This window comes from Anolis carolinensis, unplaced genomic scaffold (genome assembly GCF_035594765.1).
Source record: "Anolis carolinensis isolate JA03-04 unplaced genomic scaffold, rAnoCar3.1.pri scaffold_9, whole genome shotgun sequence".
Taxonomy (NCBI): Eukaryota; Metazoa; Chordata; class Lepidosauria; order Squamata; family Dactyloidae; genus Anolis; species Anolis carolinensis.
Window position 1 is genome coordinate 67,091 of NW_026943820.1, and position 24,350 is coordinate 91,440.

The 24,350-nt window shown below is 45.1% G+C and overlaps 3 protein-coding genes across 6 annotated transcripts; 2 read left to right on the forward strand and 1 right to left on the reverse strand.

Moving 5' to 3' along the window:
• Positions 1 to 1,381: 1,381 nt before the first annotated feature.
• On the reverse strand, positions 1,382 to 21,004 carry mphosph6 (M-phase phosphoprotein 6). 3 transcript variants are annotated; one of them, XM_062961545.1, is made up of 6 exons: positions 20,837 to 21,004; positions 16,863 to 16,975; positions 16,596 to 16,686; positions 15,239 to 15,346; positions 13,460 to 13,660; positions 1,382 to 7,568 (listed from the first exon to the last, which is right to left on the reverse strand). In XM_062961545.1, the coding sequence occupies exons 1-5, from the start codon at positions 20,885 to 20,887 to the stop codon at positions 13,502 to 13,504; spliced, it is 522 nt and encodes a 173-aa protein (XP_062817615.1). In that variant the 5' UTR covers positions 20,888 to 21,004; the 3' UTR covers positions 1,382 to 7,568; positions 13,460 to 13,501. The 3 variants fall into 3 exon arrangements, with proteins under 3 accessions (XP_062817615.1, XP_062817617.1, XP_062817614.1); XM_062961547.1 differs by lacking the exon at positions 1,382 to 7,568 and adding an exon at positions 7,575 to 7,830; XM_062961544.1 differs by lacking the exon at positions 1,382 to 7,568 and having other exon boundaries at positions 13,178 to 13,660.
• Positions 3,588 to 6,005, forward strand: LOC100565208 (arylamine N-acetyltransferase, pineal gland isozyme NAT-10). The gene is made up of 2 exons (XM_003228522.4): positions 3,588 to 3,722; positions 4,373 to 6,005. Exon 2 carries the CDS (start codon positions 4,378 to 4,380, stop codon positions 5,242 to 5,244), a length of 867 nt encoding a protein of 288 aa, XP_003228570.1. The 5' UTR covers positions 3,588 to 3,722; positions 4,373 to 4,377; the 3' UTR covers positions 5,245 to 6,005.
• On the forward strand, positions 3,659 to 12,152 carry LOC100565405 (arylamine N-acetyltransferase, pineal gland isozyme NAT-10). Of its 2 annotated transcripts, none has more exons than XM_062961543.1 (2): positions 3,659 to 3,722; positions 8,998 to 12,152. In XM_062961543.1, exon 2 carries the CDS (start codon positions 9,003 to 9,005, stop codon positions 9,867 to 9,869), a length of 867 nt encoding a protein of 288 aa, XP_062817613.1. In that variant the 5' UTR covers positions 3,659 to 3,722; positions 8,998 to 9,002; the 3' UTR covers positions 9,870 to 12,152. The 2 variants fall into 2 exon arrangements, with proteins under 2 accessions (XP_062817613.1, XP_008120442.1); XM_008122235.3 differs by lacking the exon at positions 3,659 to 3,722 and adding an exon at positions 7,829 to 8,187.
• Positions 21,005 to 24,350: the final 3,346 nt, after the last annotated feature.

The following is a 24,350-nucleotide window of genomic DNA, read 5'->3' on the forward strand; positions in this document are numbered from 1 at the left end:
TCTTTTCTTTTTGTTGTATGAACATAGAGGCATGGATGAGGGGTTGTGCTGCCAAGTTTAGTGGGATGTATAGTTTTGTTGTTTTGTCCTAGGCTGAAATTTCATTACCTATATATATATATATATATAGAGAGAGAGAGAGAGAGAGAGAGCACAATTTGGGCAAGGTGCTTAAGACGTGAAATATTGTGAACATTGTCTCTTCTTTCCTTGGATGAAAACAGCTTAATTTCTGTCTCCATCTGCAGGCAGAATTGGCAAACAAACACGTGCGCTTCCTTTTTGAAAGGGCTTGGCAGCCTTTCTCTGCGAACTGGCACCCGCCCAAAAGCAAGCCGGGCTCCGCCATCAATCGCTGTGAAATGGTTGGTAATGACTGCCGGAAAATTTATTTATTTATTTACAGTATTTATATTCCGCTCTTCTTTCTCACCCGGAAGGAGACTCAGGGCGGATCACATTATATACATATATAGGGCAAACATTCAATGCCCATATACACATAGAACCAAGACAGAGACAGACGCAGAGGCAATTGCATCCTCCGAGTGGGCCTTTGGCGAAGGAGACACACAACGGCCACGCTTCTCACCATTTCATACAATATTGAGGGATGTCTATGGGAGGATAGAGTATTTTACGACTCATGATCACGCAAAGGACTCCGCAAGGGGGAAAGGCTATGGTAATCGTTGACATAATTACTGAGTGAAGTTATAACAGGATCCGTGTCCTTTGGAGTTTTGTCATAGAGTCATAGAGATGGAGGAGCAATAAAAATAAAGGATGTGTAGATGGGACCAGGGTGACGCATAAGGTGTGTATCCATTTGGAGAAGTTTGGGGGAAAATGCCCAACGCAAATACAACAGAAACAAAACACACGGCTTCATCAGCGCACAGCCTTTTAAATAATAATAATAAACAAAGTTCTGGAACACAACACACCAGACATCACAGTTGTGGAAAAGAAAAAGGTTTGGATCATTGATGTCGCCATCCCAGGTGACAGTCGCATTGACGAAAAACAACAGGAAAAACTCAGCCGCTCTCAGGACCTCAAGATTGAACTGCAAAGGCTCTGGCAGAAACCAGTGCAGGTGGTCCCGGTGGTGATGGGCACATTGGGTGCCGTGCCAAAAGATCTCAGCCGGCATTTGGAAACAATAGACATTGACAAAATTACGATCTGCCAACTGCAAAAGGCCACCCGACTGGGATCTGCACGCATCATCCGAAAATACATCACACAGTCCTAGACACTTGGGAAGTGTTCGACTTGTGATTTTGTGATACAAAATCCAGCATATCTATCTAGTTTGCTGTGTCATAATAAAATAACAATAACAATAATAATAATAACAACAACAACAACAACAACAACAACAACAACAACAACTTTATTCTTATATTCCACCACACCTCCCCAAAGGGACTCGGGGTGGCTTACAACAGGGACAAGCCCAAAATGACATAGCAAAAAACATTACATACTCAAAATATAACAGCAAAATTAAAACATTCAACAGTAAACAAAATAACACATGGAATAAGGAATGGAGATAAAGTGCCATACAATTTTGTAAACATAGAAAAATAGTCTGATGAGAAATCTGATGGGCCTGTTCATTTAAGGTCCTTCAGGGCAATTCTGTGGCATTTGTGGGCCAGAGGCTCCAAATTTCAGTCCCATTTGCCAGTATCCAGTTCCGCGCATCCACACAAAGCCTAGGAATACGTATCTTGCAGGCACAGGGGCCATGTTGTACTTTCACGTATTTGTGTGCTGTGCAAAGAGCGATCTATCTTAATGAACCCAAAATATATCCGGAACTTCGTTCTATCATCATCATCATCATCATCATTTAATTACTTATTAATCGCCCTCCATCCAAGATGCTCTAGGTGATTTACAAGATAAAATTCTATGGCGAGAACGAAACAAGACGCATCGCATTCAGTGAATGATGGTTGTAGCAAATGCGCAGGACGGGTCTTTCTGTGATATTATTCATTACACGACAGGTTCAGGGCATCCTGTTGAAATGTTTTATGGCACAGGTTTCGTTCCAGGACAAAGACCGACGGATTGCTCTGCCGCTGAAGAAAAGGAAGCCCGAGAGCGTGCCACTTCCCACCCATTCCCATTTGAAATACAGTAGAGTCTCACTTATCCAACATAAACGGGCTGGCAGAACGTTGGATAAGCGAATATGTTGGATAATAAGGAGAGATTAAGAAAAAGCCTATTAAACATCAAAATAGGTTATGATCTTACAAATTAAGCACCAAAACATCATGTTATACAACAAATTTGAAAGAAAAAGTAGTTCATTACACATTAATGCTATGTAGTAAATACTGTATTTACGAATTTAGCACCAAAATATCACAATGCATTGAAAACATTGACTACAAAAATGCGTTGGATAATCCAGAACGTTGGATAAGTGAGACTCTACTGTACTCTGAATAGTATTTGCTGGGTTTGAGGCGCATCTTCAGGAGTCAGAGCAGGAAGGAGCGGAGCAAGTGGACGGGCGGTGGTGGGCGGGTGACACCTGGCGGTCACTCGTGGCTCAAGCGCACGCTCTTGGCCTGGAAGGGAAGCCAAGCCGGTCTTGGCCAGGAATGGAGAGCAGGGAGGGAAGTGGAGGAGAGGGAGGGAGGGAGGAAGGATGCAGAGAAGATCCGACATCCGTCCGGCCCGTCCAGTCCAACCCCGTTCTGACAAGAAGCAGGGAAATCGCATTAATAATAATAATAATAATAATAATAATAATAATAATAACTTTATTTTTGTATCCCACCACCATCTCCCGTGAGGACTCGGGGCGGCTAACATGGGGCCAAGCCGAACAACACAAATTAAAATAGAGTAGACAAAAACATAATATACAATTCACAGTTTAACATAGGTAAAAACAACAACAGTACAATATAAAACAAAGTATTATAACAGTTGCTTATAATATCAATATTATAACATTATCTACCAATTTATTACCTGATATTTATTCACTAAGGAGCCCCAGTGGCACAGTGTGTTAAAGCGCTGAGCTGCTGAACTTGCAGACCAAAAGGTCCCAGGTTCAAATCCAGGGAGCGGAGTGAGCGCCCGCTGTTAGCTCCAGCCTCTGCCAACCTAGCAGTTCGAAAACATGCAAATGTGAGTAGATCAATAGGTACCGCTCCGGCGGGAAGGTAACATTGGCGCTCCATGCAGTCATGCCTATCGCCACATGACCTTGGAGGTGTCTACGGACAACGCCGGCTCTTTGGCTTAGAAATGGAGATGAGCACCAACCCCCAGAGTCGGTCACGACTAGACGTAACGTCAGGGGAAAACCTTTAGAAAAATCATGCGCACAATAAAGGAAAGGGACCGGCCTGATGGCCACCAGGGAGCCCTGGCCTGGGCTGATCCACGAGGTCACCAAGAGTGGGAAGCGACAGAAGGAATAGACAACAACAACGGCCTCATCAGAAAGTAAGACCCAAAGTCCAATCTGCGGAAGGGAAAAGTGAAGAAATGCCGCCAAAGGACTTTGTCTCTCGTGCTCTCCAGGGAAGCGCTGCCCAATCGGGCTTCATCAAAGGAGGAACCAGGAGTGAATGGTTTGCAGATCCGAAGGTGCAAGACTCTGCTTGTATCCGTGGTGTGTTTTCGGTGTTCCCCAAAAGCAGAGATCTCCAAAGAGCAGAGACTGTCCCGCTGAGCAGGTAAGCCTCTTCCATTCAAAATAACTTTTCACTATGCCTCTCATTAATGGAGACGCCTGCTTTTGGTGGGACTCTTTGGTGTTGACGTTCATTGCAAAGGAAGAGCCTGAGATCAGAGACAGAGAGGCCTTGCTCAATTGAGGCTATTCCCTAATAATAATAATAATAATAATAATAATAATAATAATAATAATAATAATAACAACAACAATAATTTTATTTTTGTACCCCGCCACCATCTCCCCAGAGGGACTCAGGGCGGCTTACAGATATAAAACCAGCATACAGTATACAGTTTTACAAAAACACACAAATAAATTTAAAAGGCATTAAAAATCACAATCATTATAAAACACATGAAAAACACAGCAAAAAACAGTTCCCTACATCTGTGGCTGAGGCCGGCATTTTCATTTACCCACATCCAATAAAACAGGCCTTTTCTGGGTCCTCCCGTTGACGATAGTCTTCTCTAACTGGACGTCCTTCACTTCAATGAGGTCCACCATTCATATATGGTTTTATTTATCCACACAAAGACCGAGGACCTGTTCTGTGCAGATATGAGGATCACAGCCTAGTTCCAGATGTATCATTGTCTTTCCAATCACCCTTCTTCTTAATTACTTCCCTTAACAATGTCTTTGCAGGAAACATGAACGTGGAAGAGTATTTCGCGAGAACCAGCTACAAAGGCTCCCTGGAAAAGCTCGATCTGGAAACGCTGACGGACATCTTCCAGCACCACATCCGGGCCGTTCCCTTTGAAAACCTGAGCGTCCACTGCGGGGAGACCATCACGCTGGACCTGGAGGACGTCTACGAGAAGATCGTGCGCAAGAGGCGGGGCGGGTGGTGCATGGAGAACAACCAGCTGCTCCTTTGGGTTCTCCAGACCCTGGGGTTCGACACCACCCCCCTGGGGTCCTATGTCTACAACCCGCAGCAAGGCAACTACAGGACGGACATGAGCCACCTCATCATGAAGGTTGTGATCGACGGCACAACGTATATTGTTGACGGTGGTTATGGCTCTACCTACCAAATGTGGGAGCCGATGGAGCTGGTGTCCGGCAAAGACCAGCCTCAAACACCGGGGATCTTTCGCTTCACGGAAGAGAAGGGGACGTGGTACTTGGAGAAAGTCAGGAGGAAGCAACACGTTCCCGATCCCGACTTCAGCCATCTTGTAGGGAAGGTGGGACGTAGGGAGATCTACTATTTCAACCTGAAGCCGGTTACGATGGAGGACTTCCAGCCCCAATGTTTGAACCTCCAAACGTCCCCCAATTCCCTGTTTACACGCAAGTCCATCTGCACCCTCCAGACCGCGGTCGGCTTCCGGGCTCTGGTTGGGTGGACCTTCTCAGAGACCACGTACGGCTATGAGGAGGACACGGACCTGGTGGAGTTCAAGGCCTTGCGGGACGAGGAGGTGGAGCCGACCCTGCGAGAGGAGTTTGGCATCTCCTTGGAGAGGAAGCTGGTCCCCATCAACCTCCCCGGGAACTATGACGTCTAGCCCATGGCAGCAGGGTTTGCTCTCCGTCAAAGCTCCCAAACTAGATCAAGGATAGGATGATGGTGCATTTCATCTTTGTCTCAGATAAGGAAGATTTCAAGCAACTGAAAATAGACAAACTTGTTCTTCAGATTTTATTAATCCACACTGATCTGAATTTGGAAAAGCCAAGATGGCGTTCTATGTAATGGTTTCACCACTGGACAAATACACCACGAGACAACCACACCATGAACACCCATTGGGAGGTCACTCTCTCTCAGCCTCAGAGGGGGCCAAGACAGACAGACCCTCTCTCAATAAAACACTTGAGGGGCTTGCCTGAGATCTGAGCCCCATTCGGGACATGAAGCGCATAGATCAACAGAAAGACCTGAAAACTTGGCTCTTCCCGTGTGCTTTCAACAACTGACCACAAGAATAACCTCCTCAGCATTGATCTCACCTTGGATTCTCCTCTTTGCTGCAAAACTCTTATCTCCCTCATCAGGTTTTAATCATGCACGGCCCACTGCACTGCACAGCCTTTTAATAGGGTATTGTTGTATTGTTTTAATTTGGCGGTTTTACCTACCATTATATTGTTGCTTAAAATTGTTGGTTTAATCTGCGTAATATTAAATGCAAATTATGTTTGTTTTACTGTGAACGTATTTTATCTTGTTTATTCTGGAAATTTGGGCCTGGCCCCATGTTAGCTGCCCCAAGTCCCTGCGGGGAGACGGAGGCAGGGTACAAAAATAAAGTTGTTGTTGTTATTATTAGTTGTTGTTGTACGACACAGCAAACAAGATAGATATGCTGGATTTCGTATCACAAAATCACAAGTCGAACACTTACCAAATGTCTAGGACTGTGTGATATTTATTATTATTATTATTTTATTATGACACAGCAAACAAGATAGACATGCTGGATTTCGTTTCACAAAATCACAAGTCGAACACTTCCCAAGTGTCTAGGACTGTGTGATGTATTTATTATTATTATTATTATTTTATTGTATGACACAGCAAACAAGATAGATATGCTGGATTTCGTTTCACAAAATCACAAGTCGAACACTTCCCAAGTGTCTAGGACTGTGTGATGTATTTATTATTATTATTATTTTATTGTATGACACAGCAAACAAGATAGATATGCTGGATTTCGTATCACAAAATCACTAGTCGAACACTTCCCAAGTGTCTAGGACTGTGTGATCTATTATTATTATTATTATTATTATTATTATTATTATTATTATTGTATGACACAGCAAACAAGATAAATACGCTGGATTTCGCATCACAAAATCACAAGTCAAACACTTTCCAAGTGTCTAGGACTGTGTGATGTATTTTCAGATGATTCATGCAGATCCCAGTATAATAATAATAATAATAATAATAATAATAATAATAATAATAATATCAACAAGGTCCCGTGTGTGTGCGTGCGTGCACCCTGTGTGCATGCGCATGAGCATGACCGGGCAGGTTAAGGGCATTTGTCAGGCCCTGATTGGCAAAGGGGTGCTTGTGCTCTCCCCCATTGGGACCCCATTGCCAAATATTGCCCCACAAGACCCCTTGTTGTGCCTGGCCAGCCCTGCCTTGCCTCACAACAAAGCCCCTCTTCTCTGCCATGCGCACGGGTCTTGAAGTTCCGCCTGTTTGAAACAGAAAACTCTCCGTTAGATAGTCATATTCTCCCTTCCTTATCAGCCAAATGGAAAGCCCTTAGTCTTGCTATCTAATCACATGCAAACAAAGGGAATGTCGGCCTCGTCAGAACGTAAGAAGCAAAATTCAATTGGCAGAAGGGGAAAGTGCAGAAATGTTGCCAATGGACTTTGTCTCTCCTGCTCCCCGGATGTCAGGACGTGATAGCCCACACAGACCCCACCAAAGGAGGAAACAAGTGTGAATGGTTTGCAGATCCAAAGTTGCAAGACTTGGCTTGTTTCCGTGCTGTGTTTTCGGTGTTCCCCAAAAGCAAAGAGATCTCCAAAGAGCAGAGATTGTACCGCTGAGCAGGTATTATTTATTTATTTATTTATTTTATTTATTTACAGTATTTATATTCCGCCCTTCTTTCTCACTCTGAAGGGGACTCAGGGCGGAACACACTATACACATAATTGGCAAACATACAATGCCATATACACATAGAACAGAGACAGACATAGAAGCAGTTTAAACTTCTCCAGCTTCCTGAGGGTAAGTCTCTTCTCTTTAAACTACCTTTTCAGCAGAGCCAAAGCCAGAAAAAAAAATTCGGGGATGTCATCAGCGAGGGAGTACGGTTGTGCGATCTGCAGGCACAAGATGAATCATGGCCTGTAACGAAATCAGAAACATCACGCAGTAGATATCAAGTGGCTCTCTCCCTTGAATAACAGCGCAGGGTGATCTCTACATCTGTGCCTGATACCGGCAGTTTCATTTATCCATGCCCAATAAAATAGGCCTTTTCTGGGTCCTCCGGTTGACTGTAGTCAGAGATTTCCCAATAAGACTCCTTGTTGTGTCCGGCCAGCCCTGCCTTGCCTCACAACAAAGCCCCTCTTCTCTGCCACGCGCACGGGCCTCCAAGTTCCACCTGTTTGAAACAGAAAGAAGACTCTCAACTAGAAAGTAATAATCTCCCTTCCTTCTCAGCCAAATGGAAAGCCCTTGGTCTTGCTTCCTAATCACAAGTCGGCCTCATTGGAACATAAGCACCAAAGTTCAATTGGCGGAGTTGGCGGAAGGGGAATGTGCAGAAATGCTGCCAATGGACTTTGTCTCTCATGCTCTCCGGAGAAGCACCTCCTCTCACAGACCTCGCAAAAGGAGCAACGAAAAGTGAATAGTTTGCAGATCCGAAGGTGCAAGACTCCGCTTGTTTCCGTGGTGTGTTTTCGGTGTTCCCCAAAAGCAAAGATCTCCAAAGAGCAGAGATTGTCCCGCTGAGCAGGTAAGCCTCTTCTCTTCAAACTGCCTTTTCATCAGGGCCATAGACAGAAAAAGATTTCAGAGGGGGCGGGCTGTTTGGAAACTTTTTTTTAGCGAATCATGAAGAGAAGTTCCTTAACGCAAAATAATTTAGAAATCAGGCTCCACTGATAAACTGCAGTGGACACTTATGGGGATTTGGTTCACTAGTTAAAATTCATGAGTAAACCTGAATTTTAAAACCTGAAAAATTTCAGGGATGGGGGGCTGAACCCCTAACCCCACCCCCCTTGGCTACAGCCCTGGTTTCCAGTCCTCCGCTCATGAATGGAGACGCCGGCTTTTGGCAGGACTTTTTGTTTCTGACATTCATTACAAGGGAAGAGCGTGAGATCAGAGACAAAGATGACAAAGATGGGTGGATGGCAACAAGTGCAAGAAGGAAAGGATCCTTAGTGTTGTGAGCAAATGCAACACAGGCACCAAGCCTCACAACCTCTGAGGATGCCTGCCATAGATGTGGGCGGAACGTCAGGAGAGAATACTTCTGGAACATGGCCATACAGCCCAGAATACATACAACAACCCTGCATCACAGAAGGCTTTACGCATGGTTTCTGATTCATTCAGATCATGCGAAGGACATAAAACATAAGTTATTTGGACAGAAAGCAAAGGTAAGGAGCCATTGTCACCCCAAGGACGTCGGCAGCGAGGGAGAAGGGTTGTCCGATCTGCAAACATAGGATTAATCATTGCCTATAATGAAATCAGAAACATTAAGTAGTATCACCGTCTTTGTAAATTACTTCTCTTAACATTGTTTTTGCAGGAAACATGAACGTGGAAGAGTATTTCGCGAGAACCGGCTACAAAGGCTCCCTGGAAAAGCTCGATCTGGAAACGCTGAGGGCCATCTTCCAGCACCACATCCGGGCCGTTCCCTTTGAAAACCTGAGCGTCCACTGCGGGGAGACCATCACGCTGGACCTGGAGGACGTCTACGAGAAGATCGTGCGCAAGAGGCGGGGTGGGTGGTGCATGGAGAACAACCAGCTGCTCCTTTGGGTTCTCCAGACCCTGGGGTTCGACACCACCCCCCTGGGGTCCTATGTCTACAACCCACAGCAAGGCGAATACGAGACGGACATGAACCACCTCATCATGAAGGTTGTAATTGACAGCACAACGTATATTGTTGACGGTGGTTACGGCTCCTACTACCAAATGTGGGAGCCGATGGAGCTGGTGTCCGGCAAAGACCAGCCTCAAACACCGGGGATCTTTCGCTTCACGGAAGAGAAGGGGACGTGGTACTTGGAGAAAGTCAGGAGGAAGCAACACGTTCCCGATCCCGACTTCAGCCATCTTGTAGGGAAGGTGGGATGCAGGAACATCTACTCGTTCAACCTGAAGCCGGTTACGATGGAGGACTTCCAGCCCCAATGTTTGAACCTCCAAACGTCCCCCAATTCCCTGTTTACACGCAAGTCCATCTGCACCCTCCAGACCGCGGTCGGCTTCCGGGCTCTGGTTGGGTGGACCTTCTCAGAGACCACGTACGGCTATGAGGAGGACACGGACCTGGTGGAGTTCAAGGCCTTGCGGGACGAGGAGGTGGAGCCGACCCTGCGAGAGGAGTTTGGCATCTCCTTGGAGAGGAAGCTGGCCTCGATTAACCTCCCCGGGAACTATGACGTCTAGCCGGTAGGGTCACGCCTGGCATGAGAAGGATGCCTCTCCGTCTAATGATTAGCCAAGTGATAGATTGAACTCTGGCCCGAGATCAAAGCTCCCAAACTAGATCAAGGATAGGGTGAGGGTGCATTTCGTCTTCATGGAAGGAAATTAGACTGTTTGTCTCAGGTAAGGAAGATTTTACGCACTTGAAAACAGAGGAACGTGTCATTCAGATTTTATTAATCCACACTGATCTGAATTCGGAAGAGCCAAGATGGCATTGCATACAAAGGTTTCACCACTGGACAAATACACCACGAGACCAGGTTCAACCATGAACACCCATTGGGAAGCCACTCTCTCTCAGCCTCAGAGGGGGGCAAAGACAAACAACCCCCCTCTCAATAAACACCTGAGAAGCCTGCCTGAGGTTTGTGCCCCATTCAGAATATAAAGCAAATAAATCAATAAATTAAATTTGAAGGCACACAGCAGCAACAGCTGAATGAAGAACAGAACGTGTTCTGATGCACACCTAAATCCCATCTACAGTAGCGTTCTGGTTATCCAACATCAATGGGCGGGCAGAATTTCAGATAATTGAAACTGTCGGATAATAGGGAGACCCTTTTATCCCTACCGGCAAGCCGGGTGCTTGCCGAAGGGAAGAGTCTTGTCCCTCCACCATGCACCCATTTAGAGAAGCCCGGTGCGTGTTGCTAGGCAGTAACATGTACTGGGCTTCTCCAACGTGCCGGGTGCTTGCCAGAGGGAAGAGTCTTGTCCCTCCACCATGCACCCATTTAGAGAAGCCCGGTGCGTGTTGCTAGGCAGTAACATGTACTGGGCTTCTCCAACGTGCCGGGTGCTTGCCAGAGGGAAGAGTCTTGTCCCTCCACCATGCACCCATTTTGAGAAGCCCGGTGCGTGTTGCTAGGCAGTAACATGTACTGGGCTTCTCCAACGTGCCGGGTGCTTGCCAGAGGGAAGAGTCTTGTCCCTCCACCATGCACCCATTTAGAGAAGCCCGGTGCGTGTTGCTAGGCAGTAACATGTACTGGGCTTCTCCAACGTGCCGGGTGCTTGCCAGAGGGAAGAGTCTTGTCCCTCCACCATGCACCCATTTTGAGAAGCCCGGTGCGTGTTGCTAGGCAGTAACATGTACTGGGCTTCTCCAACGTGCCGGGTGCTTGCCAGAGGGAAGAGTCTTGTCCCTCCACCATGCACCCATTTAGAGAAGCCCGGTGCGTGTTGCTAGGCAGTAACATGTACTGGGCTTCTCCAACGTGCCGGGTGCTTGCCAGAGGGAAGAGTCTTGTCCCTCCACCATGCACCCATTTAGAGAAGCCCGGTGCGTGTTGCTAGGCAGTAACATGTACTGGGCTTCTCCAACGTGCCGGGTGCTTGCCAGAGGGAAGAGTCTTGTCCCTCCACCATGCACCCATTTAGAGAAGCCCGGTGCGTGTTGCTAGGCAGTAACATGTACTGGGCTTCTCCAACGTGCCGGGTGCTTGCCAGAGGGAAGAGTCTTGTCCCTCCACCATGCACCCATTTAGAGAAGCCCGGTGCGTGTTGCTAGGCAGTAACATGTACTGGGCTTCTCCAACGTGCCGGGTGCTTGCCAGAGGGAAGAGTCTTGTCCCTCCACCATGCACCCATTTAGAGAAGCCCGGTGCGTGTTGCTAGGCAGTAACATGTACTGGGCTTCTCCAACGTGCCGGGTGCTTGCCAGAGGGAAGAGTCTTGTCCCTCCACCATGCACCCATTTAGAGAAGCCCGGTGCGTGTTGCTAGGCAGTAACATGTACTGGGCTTCTCCAACGTGCCGGGTGCTTGCCAGAGGGAAGAGTCTTGTCCCTCCAGCAAGCACCCTGGGCCATGTGGGCGAGCACGCTGGATAATATGGTACGTCGGATAACTGGAAGTTGGATAACTGGAACTCTACTGTATCTGTACACAACACGTGCTGTTCCTTTTTGCAGAGGAAGCAACTCTGCAGGTGGAAGAGAGCATTTCCGCGTGGACTGGCTTCATTTAGAGGCTGGGAATGCAGAACACTTTGCATGGATGGGAAATTGCGAGGTTCGCATGTATTGACCAGGCCGGGCTTTCAGCTCTTCCAGGTGGATTTACAAAACAAGCCTGCATTGCATGAACTTGGAATAGTGTTTCCTGCTTCCATGGGAATTCAAATGCACTCAAGGTGTAAGGTCAGCAAAAGAGTTAATGTGACGCATCTTCCATTTTGTGAACATACTGAGATTTCTAGTGTCATAATTTACTTGAAAAATAAAATAAGTTACTTCTGCTTCTTGGCATCCTAAGATTCTTGAAAAATATTACGGTATGTCAGCCGGGCCAAAGAAGTCCCATGGTGGGCAAAAGGGGTAGAATGGAGGGATTTGGGCCTTTTCAAATGATTGAAATTCAGGGATATTGTTCAAGTGATAATATTGGAGAAAAACTATGCTGCTATTAAAGCTCAGCGAGGTGCCTGTCCAACATCTCAAACATCTCAGCGAAGTGGAGGAGGTTAAAGGAAAATAAGGGGATTAATGTGAGTTAATTGTAAATATGATCACTTCTAATGTCCACATTTTAGGAACTCTCAGGTTCCAGCCATTTTTTCTGAACTCTACAGCAATAGCATGCTTTCCTGGCAATGTCCTATTCTGATTTCCCAAATGTGCAAGCGCATGCACTTTTTGACAAGCATGGTATTTAATATTTAATCAGGGGAGGAAAATATGGGTATTGGTACAATTTTAATGACAGGAGGTATTACTGACAGAGCTCCCACCCCAGTCTTCACGTCTTTCTCTTCCTATGTACACTAACAACACTTGCGAGAGTTATATTTAAGTCACTGGGTAAAATTCGGATCCTAGGGTCCATTTTGCATTCGCATTCTGTTTAAGGGAACAGCTTAGAAGTCATCTGTTTTTAAAGCAAAATATTTTTTCAATATACAGTAGAGTCTCACTTATCCAAGCCTCGCTTATCCAAGTTTCTGGATTTTCCAAGCTATTTTTGTAGTCAATGTTTTCAATATATCGTGATATTCTGGTGCTAAATTCGTAAATACAGTAATTACAACATAACATTACTGCGTATTGAACTGCTTTTTCTGTCAAATTTGTTATAAAACATGATGTTTTGGTGCTTCATTTGTAAAATCATAACCTAATTTGATGTTTAATAGGCTTTTCCTTAATACCTCCTTATTATCCAAGATATTTGCTTATCCAAGCTTCTGCCGGCCCATTTAGCTTGGATAAGTAAGAATCTACTGTATATATTTCAGTTTTAATTTTGCATAGAAATAATCCAACATTGAAAATGAAACATTTCTCCCTTTTTATTTTAAACCTGAAACTATTTTTGCAATAACAGAAACTCCAACGGGGCTCACTTGACCCTAAAACACCCTTTCTTGTCATTAAGAATCATAATCCAAACGTGTGCTCCGTCTCTCCGCTAATATCGCGTTGCTCAGAGTCCCAGGCAAGAAACGTGTGCAAGGAGCCACAGATGCCTAACATGACATCGACGGCTGCTCTGGAAAAGGAGCAGACACGAAGGGATCTGGCAACTTGCAAAAATAGCTTGCGTTACCGTGACATGGAAGAGGAAGGAAGCTCGAACCGGCCGCGGGGCTTAATCCCGGGGCTTGAGGAAGGCCTTCTTGGCCTGGCTGGGCCTCTCGTCGTCGTTGTCGTCGCCGCTCCCGCCCTCCTCGTCCCCGGGGGGCTCCTGCATCGCGCGGCGGTCCCGCTTCTTCAGGAACTTCTTCCCGATGGTCCCCACCAGGGTTTCGTACCTGGAAAGGAGCGCAATTAAAATTAAGAAAGGCCTTCTAAAGATCACCTTATTTATTATTATTTACAGTATTTATATTCCGCCCTTCTTTCTCACCCCGAAGGGGACTCAGGGCGGATCACATTATACACACATAGGGCAAACATTCAATGCCCATATACACATCGAACAGAGACAGAGACAGACAGGCACAGAGGCAATTTAACCTTCTCCTGAGGGGATGTTCGGATCCGGCCACAGCGGGGAGCAGCTGCTTCATCATCCACTGTGACGGCACTTCCTCATTCCAACGTCGTAAATTAGTTAAATTTGCCTCCCCACTTTATAAGTGGTACCTTATTTCCTATTTGATAGATGCAACTATCTTTCGGGTTGCTAGGTCAGCAATGAGAAGGGGCTACTTTTATTTTTTTATTTTATTTTTTATTGTTGGGTGCTCACCTTGAACTCATGACCTCATGGCCAGAGTGATTTATTGCAGCAGGCTGCTCACCAGCCTGTGCCACAACACGGCCTCTTAAGCATGCAAAATATCACAAAGAGCCGCCGTATAACCTTGCAATCCCGGGATGGGGATATTAATATTTATCTCCCATCAGCATGCGGAATGAGAAGCAAATCGGGGGCTGCGGGATCCTATATGACGAACCAGTTTATATTAATGTGAAAGTACAAATGTGGGCCTTCACATTAATATAAACTGGTTTGCCATATAGGATTCTGCAGCTGCCTTGCAAGCTTCTGCATGCTAAATTATACAGTTACCATATATACTCGAGTATAAGCCGAGGCACCTAATTGTACCACAAAAAAAACTAAGAAAACATTGACTCCAGTATAAGCCGAAGGAGGTAAATTTCAGAAATAAAAACAGATACCAATAAAATTACATTAATTGAGGCATCAGTAGGTTAAATGTTTTTGAATATTTACATCAAGCTCAAATTTAAGATAAGACTGTCCAACTCTGATCAAAGCATTATTCTCATCTTCTTCAATGTAAATGTGCTTATGTATCCTTTTAATAATAATAGAGTAAAATAATACATGTAATAATAATAATAATAATAATAATAATAAATACAGGAAAATAATACGAGTAATAATAAATAGAGTAAAATAATAAATGCAATAATAATAATAATAAGATCAGAGTGAGGGCCGGCCTTTGCCTTCCTCTTTCCCAGAAGCTGACTCCTATCCCAGGCTCCAAAATGACTTCTAGGGACTGTGTGTGACCTACTCTGGTGGAAACGGAAAGACATATTTTTAAAGGAATTGATGCATTTTACTCCCTCCGAGCCTTTTGTTACAGAAACACAGAGCCAGGAAAGGAAACAAATAAGCACTGTGACCGAATTCTAGCCAAAGTGCCTGGAGGAAGTAAAAGGTTCCAAGCCGGAGACACAACTTATCAGGTCAGCAGCTTATTTCCACAATGGATGGCTCTCCTCTAAAAAAAAATGTTTTGTACAGCAAGCAATTGGCCGTTCCAGGTCGGGATTTTGTTTTACAAGGGGGAAAAGCAGCAACTCATCTTCTTGGTGATGCTGCGTGTGCCATAAACGGGAATAGGTACCTTCTGGCCATCTCTTCATCCGAGACGTCCGCTTCCATGGCAGCGTCGCCCTCGCCCGTTCCTTCCGCCTCCTGGAACCTCGAGTTCATCTGGATCATTAACTTCTGGAAATGAAGGAGAAGAGCATCATCTTGAGCATGGCGCCCGAGAAGGGAGTCCGGGAGGCAGATTTGGGAGGAAAAGTGGCCTTTAGGTTTGGATCTGCTAGAATGGTTTTGAACTGGGATTGTTTTAATCCTGTTTTAATGTTCGTATATTTGTACATTTTACATGGGTAGGACGATAATAATAATAATAATAATAATAATAATAATAATAATAATAATAATAATAATAATTTATTTATACCCCGCCACCATCTCCCCATGGGGACTCGGGACAGCTCACAATGTTACAAAAGTAACAGGGCAAATACATTAACAATATACAGAGTTTAAAACACAAGAAGATGATAAAACAGAAGTTAAAACAAAGGTTTATACAACAGTAATAATATCAAACAACCACCAATTCAATTTTATGTTAAGCCACCTTGAGTTCCCTTCAGGGGAGATACAGCGGGGTATAAATAAATATGATGATGATAATAATAACAACAACAACAACAACAACAACAACAACAACAACAACAACAACTTTATTCTTGTATCTCGCCACCACCTCCCCGAAGGGACTCGGGGCGGCTTACACACGGCACAAAGCGCCAAAACAGAACATGAATTTTAAAGGACAGTTTAATGTATTTACTAGGAGCCCCGGGTGGCGCAATGGGTTAAACCCTTGTGCCAGTGGCAGATTGCTGACTTGAAGGTTGGGTTGCTGATCTGAAGGTTGCCAGTTCAAATCCAACCCAAGAAGAGCAAGCATGGATGAGCTCCCTCTGTCAGCTCCAGCTCCATGCGGGGGCACGGGAGAAGCCTCCAACAAGGATGGTAAAACATCAAAACATCCGGGCAACATCCCCTGGGCAACGTCCTTGCAGACGGCCAATTCTCTCAGACCAGAAGCAACTTGCAGTTTCTCAAGTCGCTCCCGACATGGAAATAAAAAATTGTATTTGCTGAATTTTGATTGTTTTTTATCACACTGTTGTTATTTAATTGTTCTTTTAACTTTTGTGTAGCTCTTTTTAAACAGTTTAGTGCAAATATATGTTGGGGAGAAAGGCGGGATACAAATAAAGAGGATAATAATAATAATCGTAATAATAATAATGGGCAGGCTCAGTGGCTTGCCTTAAGCAGATATTTCCTGCATCGGGAGCAGAGCTGAGGCTCAAGGCAGGGGCTTTGGGCCTCTTTGGACGCACACAAGGGTCAGCACGAAAAGGACAGAGCCGCCCGCGGGACATACCTCGACCTCCGGGTTGAACCCCTTAAAGGACATTCTGCCGAAGAGGAGGTCTTCGCAGGGGGTGAAGCTCCTTTCTTCGATGATGAAGCTCCTGCAAAGCAGCAACCAAAGGGAAGAGGCCTGAGGGAGCGCACGGACGGACGGACGGACAGACAGAAGGGAGGGAGGGAGGAACCGGCTGCACTGTTGGCCACGCAGCATGAAACCAAACCCTCATGTCGGTCAGTTGGTCAACTGGCCGAAGAGAATGCCAACCAGCCCACTTACTCCTTTTCCTTCAGTTCGGGAAGATCCAGGAACCAATGCTCCTCGCTGATGATTTTCTGTTCCTCTTCTTCAAGCTGCTTTTTGGTTTCAGAGTCGAGACCCCGTTGCATGAACTGAAACGGAAAAAGAGAGACACAGAAATGTATTATTTATTTATTTATTTATTATTGTTACATTTATTATTTTACTCTGTTATTGTTGCTACTATTACATTTATTTTACTCTATCAAAACAACCCTGGAAGGTGGGCTGAACTGAATTGCAAATATGGGAAATGTATTGTGTGGGAATATTAGAGATGTTTTTCTCACAATGGGAACAATGTTTTTGTCTATTGATGTATTTTATGCTGTTATTGTTTATATTTGATATTTCTGTGAGCCGCCCCGAGTCCGCTTCGGGGGAGATGGAGGCGGGATATAAATAAACTTATAATAACTTATACAGTAGAGTCTTGCTTATCCAACGTAAACGGGCCGGCTGAACGTTGGATAAGCGAATATGTTGGATAATAAGGAGAGATTAAGGAAAAGCCTATTAAACATCAAATTAGGTTAGGATTTTACAAATTAAGCACCAAAACATCATGTTATACAACAAATAGCCACAGAGTTCACCCCAGTTTAAGGTTCTCCCCATGATCTTATAGCACTCAGTGCACTTTGCCCAGTCCATTGTATGATTTTATTGCTGTGTTTTATCATGTGTTTTATAATGATTGTGATTTTATGCCTTTAATTTTATTTGCGTGTTTTTCTGTACTTGATACTATTGTATGCTTGTTTTATATCTGTGAGCCACCCCGAGTCCCTCTGGGGAGATGGTGGCGGGGTATAAAAATAAAATTACTATTATTTATTATAAATTTGACAGAAAACGTAGTTCAATACTCAGTAATGCTATGTAGTAATTACTGTATTTACGAATTTAGCACCAAAATATCACGATGTATTGAAAACATTGACTACAAAAATGCGTTGGATAATCCGGAACGTTGGATAAGCGAGTGTTGGATAAGTGAGACTCTGCTGTAACAATATGAAACCTCACTGACTGAAGGCAGTCAAATTCACTTCCAAAGGAGGATCCTGAGCGAGTGGGACTCACTCCCAAGCAAATATGATGTAAGACAGGGAGTCTTCGCCCTTTGCCCGGGCTGTGGTGCAGGCGGGAGAGCAAGCCAGCTGCAATTAACTGCAATGAATCACTCTGACCAGGAGGTCATGAGTTCGAGGCCAGCCTATGTTTGTTTGTCTTTGTTCTATGTTAAAAGGCATTGAATGTTTGCCTATATGTGTAATGTGATCCGCCCTGAGTCTCCTTCGGGGTGAGAAGGGCGGAATATAAATGCTGTAAATAAATAAATACATAAATAAATAATCAATTCACAGAGACCCGCTTTCGATGGCTGTTGGGCTTGGGGAGGACGTGTGCAAAAAAGAGCGAGAAGGGAGCTCGAAGGCGCCGCATCCCGAAAGAGGGGGATACAAACAGAACGGCGCTTGTGCAGAACCGGAGCAAACAAACCATGAAGGCCCGACGATATTGAGTTATAAATATTTAATGAATATTTATATTTTTAAAAATTAATGGCAATCTTGGCTCAGATGTTGTTCTGTGGGAAAACGGAGCGATCATCAATCACGCTGCCGCGTTCTTCCCCTGAATTATGTGTTACATTATAGGACAGGAACGGAGTCCATTAACCGCTGAGCCGAGACTAATTCCACTTTGGGCTCGGCACCGGATTCGCAAATCCAAGGGCAACGGCGAGGTCAGGGCTCTCATTAATATCTCTCCCTAGACCACCATCGCCACATGGCTACGCTGATGAGTCAGAGCAGAGAGAGAAATTAGATGAGACGAGGAGACGGCGAGTTTGCAGGCCCTGCCGTTGGAAGGAAGGAAGGAAGCGGAGGCAAAGCTTTGGCCAAAACAAGAACGGCCTTTTGCTCCAAGTAAAACAAGAACAGCACTTGCTTTGAACTAAACACCTTAAGCTAAAATGCAAAGGAGGAGGACTTTGATCATGCTGGTTACAAATATATCCAGAGTAACATTATTATTATTATTATGTTTATTTACAAATGAGACTCAAAGCTGTTTACAACCAATTCAATACAATTCAAAACCCCAAAATATACAAACAAAATATACAAACATTTACACATAATTTATTTATTTATTATTTATTTGCTACATTTATATGCCGCCCTTCTCACCCCGAAGGGGACTCAGAGAGGCTTACAAATTAAATCTACATACAATATTATATTATTAGCATAGTACAATACTGGCAATAAATTACTATACTGAACTATATCAATATGTTGTAATATTATTAGTAATATCACATTCATTTAGGAACCAAGGTAAGACCTTCCTATGGAAGCAGGCTGAAGAAGACTAGTATTTTTAAACATCAGCTTCATGTGTGCAATATGCAAATTGGTGGACCTCTGGCAATTTGGACTTGACTACCTCCTAAAGGAATGGAGTTTAGATGGACTTTTAATCCAACATTTAATGTTATTAAAAATAAACACTTAATGTTATTAAGAATTCAACATTTAATGTTATTAATAATAAACAGCTATGCATTCACAAGCTGAACATGAGCCAACAGTGTGATGCAGCTGCTAAAAAGGCTAATGCAATTCTAGGCTACATTAATAGATGGATCTTGACTGGAGAGCAAGAGAAGTCACAGTCCGACCCTCTTCTAATCTGGTCAGACTTCACCTGATCATCTGCTTTGAACATATGGCAGTGTGTGGACTCATATAATCCAGTTCAGAGCAGATAATCTGGATTATATGGTGGTGTAGATGCAGCCTCACGGAGCTGGGCATCCCGGCCCATGTGCGCCTGGGGCTCAACGTTCTCTGGGTTCCCCGGATGTGGTGCCTAGAAAGGCCTGTGTGATGCTAGGTTGCGTCAATAAGAGCTTAGCGTTTAGATCAAGAGAAATCATAGGACGGCCGCTTTGGCCAGACCGCATTTGGAATAACCCTGTGCCCAGTTCTCGGTTATCGAACGCAAGGACATGGGCAACCTGCAAAATGTCCAGAGAAGGGTGACCGAAAGGCACAAAGGTCTAGAAACCATTGATCTCTCCGGGGAATGGCCGAAGGAGATGGGGATGTCTCCAGAGAAGGGATCTGGAGGCCATGAATAATCCCTATGCGGAGCGTCTTAAAGAACTGGGTCTGTTTAGACTTAGAAGAGAAGGTGGAGAAAAGGAGACACGAGAAGAGCCGTGTCTAAACATGTGGAAGGGTGCCCTAAGGGACCGGGGGGGGGGGGGGCTTCCTTTCCGCTGCCCCGGAGATTACATTAGGGTTCAACATTGGGAAGAACTTCCTGACTGTTCAGCAGTGGAACTCTCCGCCTCAAATTCCAGTGGAAGCTCCTTCCCTGGAGGCTTTTAAACAGAGGTTGGATGGCCATCTGTCAGGGGTGCTTTGATTGTGCCTTTCCTGCATGGAAGAAGGGGTTCGGACTAGACGGCCTTTAGAGGTCCCTTCCAACTCAATTTATGATTCTAGGAGGGATTTGATGGTGTCTTCCTGTTTGGCAGAAGAGGGTTGGGCTGGATGGCCTTTGGGGGTCTCTTCCAACTCTGATTTTACACGAAATCCAGCTTTCCTTTGGGGAGATATGAGTTTTAAAGGCCATTTTAATGTATTTGCTGTATTTTGATTGTGTTTTTAGCACACTGCTATTATCTAATTGTCTTTCTAACTTTTGTATAGCTCTTTTCAAACTGTTTAGCTCAGGCATGGGCAAACTTCGGCCTTCCAGGTGTTTTGGACTTCAACTCCCACAATTCCTAACGGCCTACCATAGGTCTTCGGAAGTGGGCGGGGCCTAGCCGAGCCTTGCCGAAGCCGTTCGGGGAGAGCCGGCTAGGCCGCGCCCACTCCTGGAAGGGCCTTGAAACTGGGCCTTCTTCCCTCCAGCCGCCCCGTTACCTTCATGCGGAGAAGGTTCTTGGAGAGCTTGCTCTTCACGTCGCGAGCCATGGCGGGAAGAGGACGTCGAGGGCCGGCCTGGCTCGTCACGCGGCGCCGCGGCACCTCCTCAAAGCCGGCAGGCCTCGGCTTCACTGCAACTGAGCAGGCGCGGAGTGGGTTTTCTGCGCATGCGCAGTGTTGGCAGTGAAGCTGCTCTTCCGGTCCCTTCAGAACCTGGTGGGCTAAAGAAGGGGAGCATGCGCAGAAGCTCCCCAGGCAGCCAGAACCAGTCACTGACTTTCCCCATTGAATGGTGCAAGAGCTGCAACCACAACAACAACCACCCCTCCTCCTATGATAATGCAAAGGGACCTTGCCATGCACATTACAACTGACATTATTATTATTGACACAACGATGTTGTATGACACAGCAAACAAGATAGACATGCTGGATTTCGTTTCATGAAACCACATTATTATTATTATTATTATTATATTGTATGACACAGCAAACAAGGTAGATGTGCTTATTATTATTATTATTATTATTAAAAACTCAAAAATCAGAACAGTAAGTGGGGGGCAACACTCTGAAAACAGAAGAGCTCCGGGGCAGCTAATGACGCTGAACAAAGGATGCCCCCAGGCAGAAGAAGACAGGAGATGAAGCTTTTTCAATGCTAATTTGGGTGATTAACTGCAACATTCACACTGGCCTACAACTGACAAAGAGTTTCTTCTCTCACCCTGGAATTTCCACAGATCTATATAGACCTTCCTTGCTTAGTTTCTCCATACCTCACAACCTCTGAGGATGCCTGCCATAGATGTGGGCGAAACGTCAGGAGAGAATGCTTCTGGAACATGGCCATATAGCCCGGAAAACATACAACAACCATTATTATTATTATTATTATTATTATTAGCTTGGGGAGCCGGCAATGCCTGAGTGATTGGAAGAAGGCATTGTTTGTTTTGGGATGATAGGTCATATCACTGAAGTTTGGTCCAGGTCTGTTGTCGGCTGGGTTCAGGGCTCTCTGGATAGGGGTGAACTACAACTCCCAGATCTGAGGGCAACCTTCCAGTCAGCAGTCCTGCCACTGGCACAAGGGTTTAACCCACTGCGCCACCGGGATTCCATAGTATTGAGCAATGAGAATCAAAGTGGTGTCACACTGCATTCATTACACAGTGCAGATCAGGCATGGCCAAACGTTTTGGCCTTGGGGCTGCCCGGGTCACCCTCAGGTTGTCCTGGCATTTGGGTGGGGTTGCTTGCCCCATTCTTACGCTGGGTAAGAGGAACACGGGACATGGGGCAATAGCCCCGATCCTCCTCCTCTCCAGTCTTCGGGCTGTCTGCTCCAGAGGGCTCTCAGCCACCGCATGCCTTCCTTGGGCCTCCTCTTGGCATAGGGACATGGCAGCTCGCACACTGAGACGGCCGAGAGCAACCCTGAGGCTTTCAGCCACCGCGTGCCTTCTCTCGGTACAAGGACAGGGCCACTCGCACACTGTCCTTATGGCAGGAGAAGGACGAGGCAGGCGACAGCCGAGAGCACTCTGGAGGCTCTCAGCCACCGTGTGCCTTCCTCGGGCCTCCTCTTGGCATAGGGACATGGCAGCTCGCACACTGTCCTGATGCCGGGAGGAGGGCGAGGCCTGTGGCTGAGAGTGCTCCAGAGGGCTCTCGGGGGCTGCGTCCCTCCCTCCCCGGTCCTTTCTGCCTACGGATGTGTCTGGCCACCGTGTCTTCATGCCGAGAGAAGAGGGCAGGGAAAATGAGGAGGGTCTGAGGTCAGCACCCAGTGTAAGCGGTCCGCCTCCAGCCAGGCCTGGCGTAGATACACTCTGACACGGAAGCCATGCATCTCCAACAACGTAAACACTTACAATATTTTCAGTAACTCTAGTGTGAACGGCATCCCCAGGGAAGAAGCCGTGCCTGCTGAGATGCGCAGGAGCCTCCCCCGCTTCTCTCTCTGGCAACGTGGCCAATGCTCCAAAAAAACTTATAGAAGGACTTAAGCGTGACTTGAGCCATTTCCCAAAGCAAGTATAAATCCGAACCGGTGTGAAGGGGGAAACATCCTATTTGTAAAGCACCGAAACCAGCGCGATCCGGCTGCCAGGGCCGCTTCTGAGGTCAACGCTGCAGCGCTCCCCGGACTTTAATAAACACCGATGCTGCAGGCTTGTTGCGGAGTGATGGAGCCTCCCGACGTTTATGGGCTATTTTGGGCAGCCGGGGCTTCTCTCTCCCTCTCTCTCTCTCCCTTTCCTTTCCAGAGGGAGAGGCGCAGATTGATTAAACTGTCATTTCTTTCTTTCTTTTTCAAAGTTAGTTGCTGAAATATAACCTGGTATTTTTAACAGCGCCATTTGTTTAAAGAGACAGCTTCTCCATAAAGCAAAGCCAGGGAAAAAGAAACGGGAGACATCGCACCTGGAAAGGAGAGAAGAAGCGCCAAAGGGTTGCCCTTGGAGGACACCACGCCCCAAAGCCCATCGCTGCCATGGACCACTCTACGAAGCTCCCGCTTACCACTAAAAATGATATCACGCTGTTTATTTCGAACTAGAGGAGAACCATTGCATTTGTTGGCAAGTGAAGTTGAATCCCACGGATTGAGTGGCTTTACCATATATATTCATGTATAAGTTCATCTCATCTGTTCTGAGTCTGGTGCCAAATAGCGTATAATATGCTCATTCAGGAGGTTGCCTCGTGCATAAGAAGAGCAGTGAGTGAGGCAACCAAGGGTCAAATCCCAGATCAGTTCAGACTTACTGTATATACTCGAGTATAAGACTATAATAATAATGATAATAATAATAATAATAATAATAATAATAATAATAATAATAATAATAAAAAAAAAACTTTATTTATACCCCGCCACCATCTCCCCGTGGGGACTCAGGGCGGCTTACATGGGGCAGAGGCCCAAACAACATAGGACAAAACATAGGCAACATAATACAAATCACACTATAAAAAGATCAAACAGTAATACAACATATCAATTAAAACAAAAATACAGGATAAAAAATTGCATTTAAAACACATAAATGGTAAAATCGTAATAAATATAGGATAGATTATTTAAAACCTTGTAGGGCTGATTAATTAATGACTGTATCTCCAAAGGCCTAGTTTTTCAGCCCTTTTTTTAAGACTGAAAAAGCCCCCCTTGGCTTATACTCGGGTGAGGGTCCTGTTTGGCTTATGTTTGGGTCAGCTTATACTCGATAATATATGGCACATTTATTATTTTTCTCTATTATTATTGGCATTATTACATTTATTATTTTTCTCTATTATTATTGCTACTATTACATTTATTTTACTCTATTTTTATTATTATTATTATTGCATTTATTATTTTATTATTGTTGCATTTATTATTTATTATAACATGTATTATTTTACTCGGCTTATATTCGGGTCGGCTTATACTCGAGAATATATGGTACATTTATTATTTTTCTCTATTATTATTGGTATTATTACATTTATTATTTTT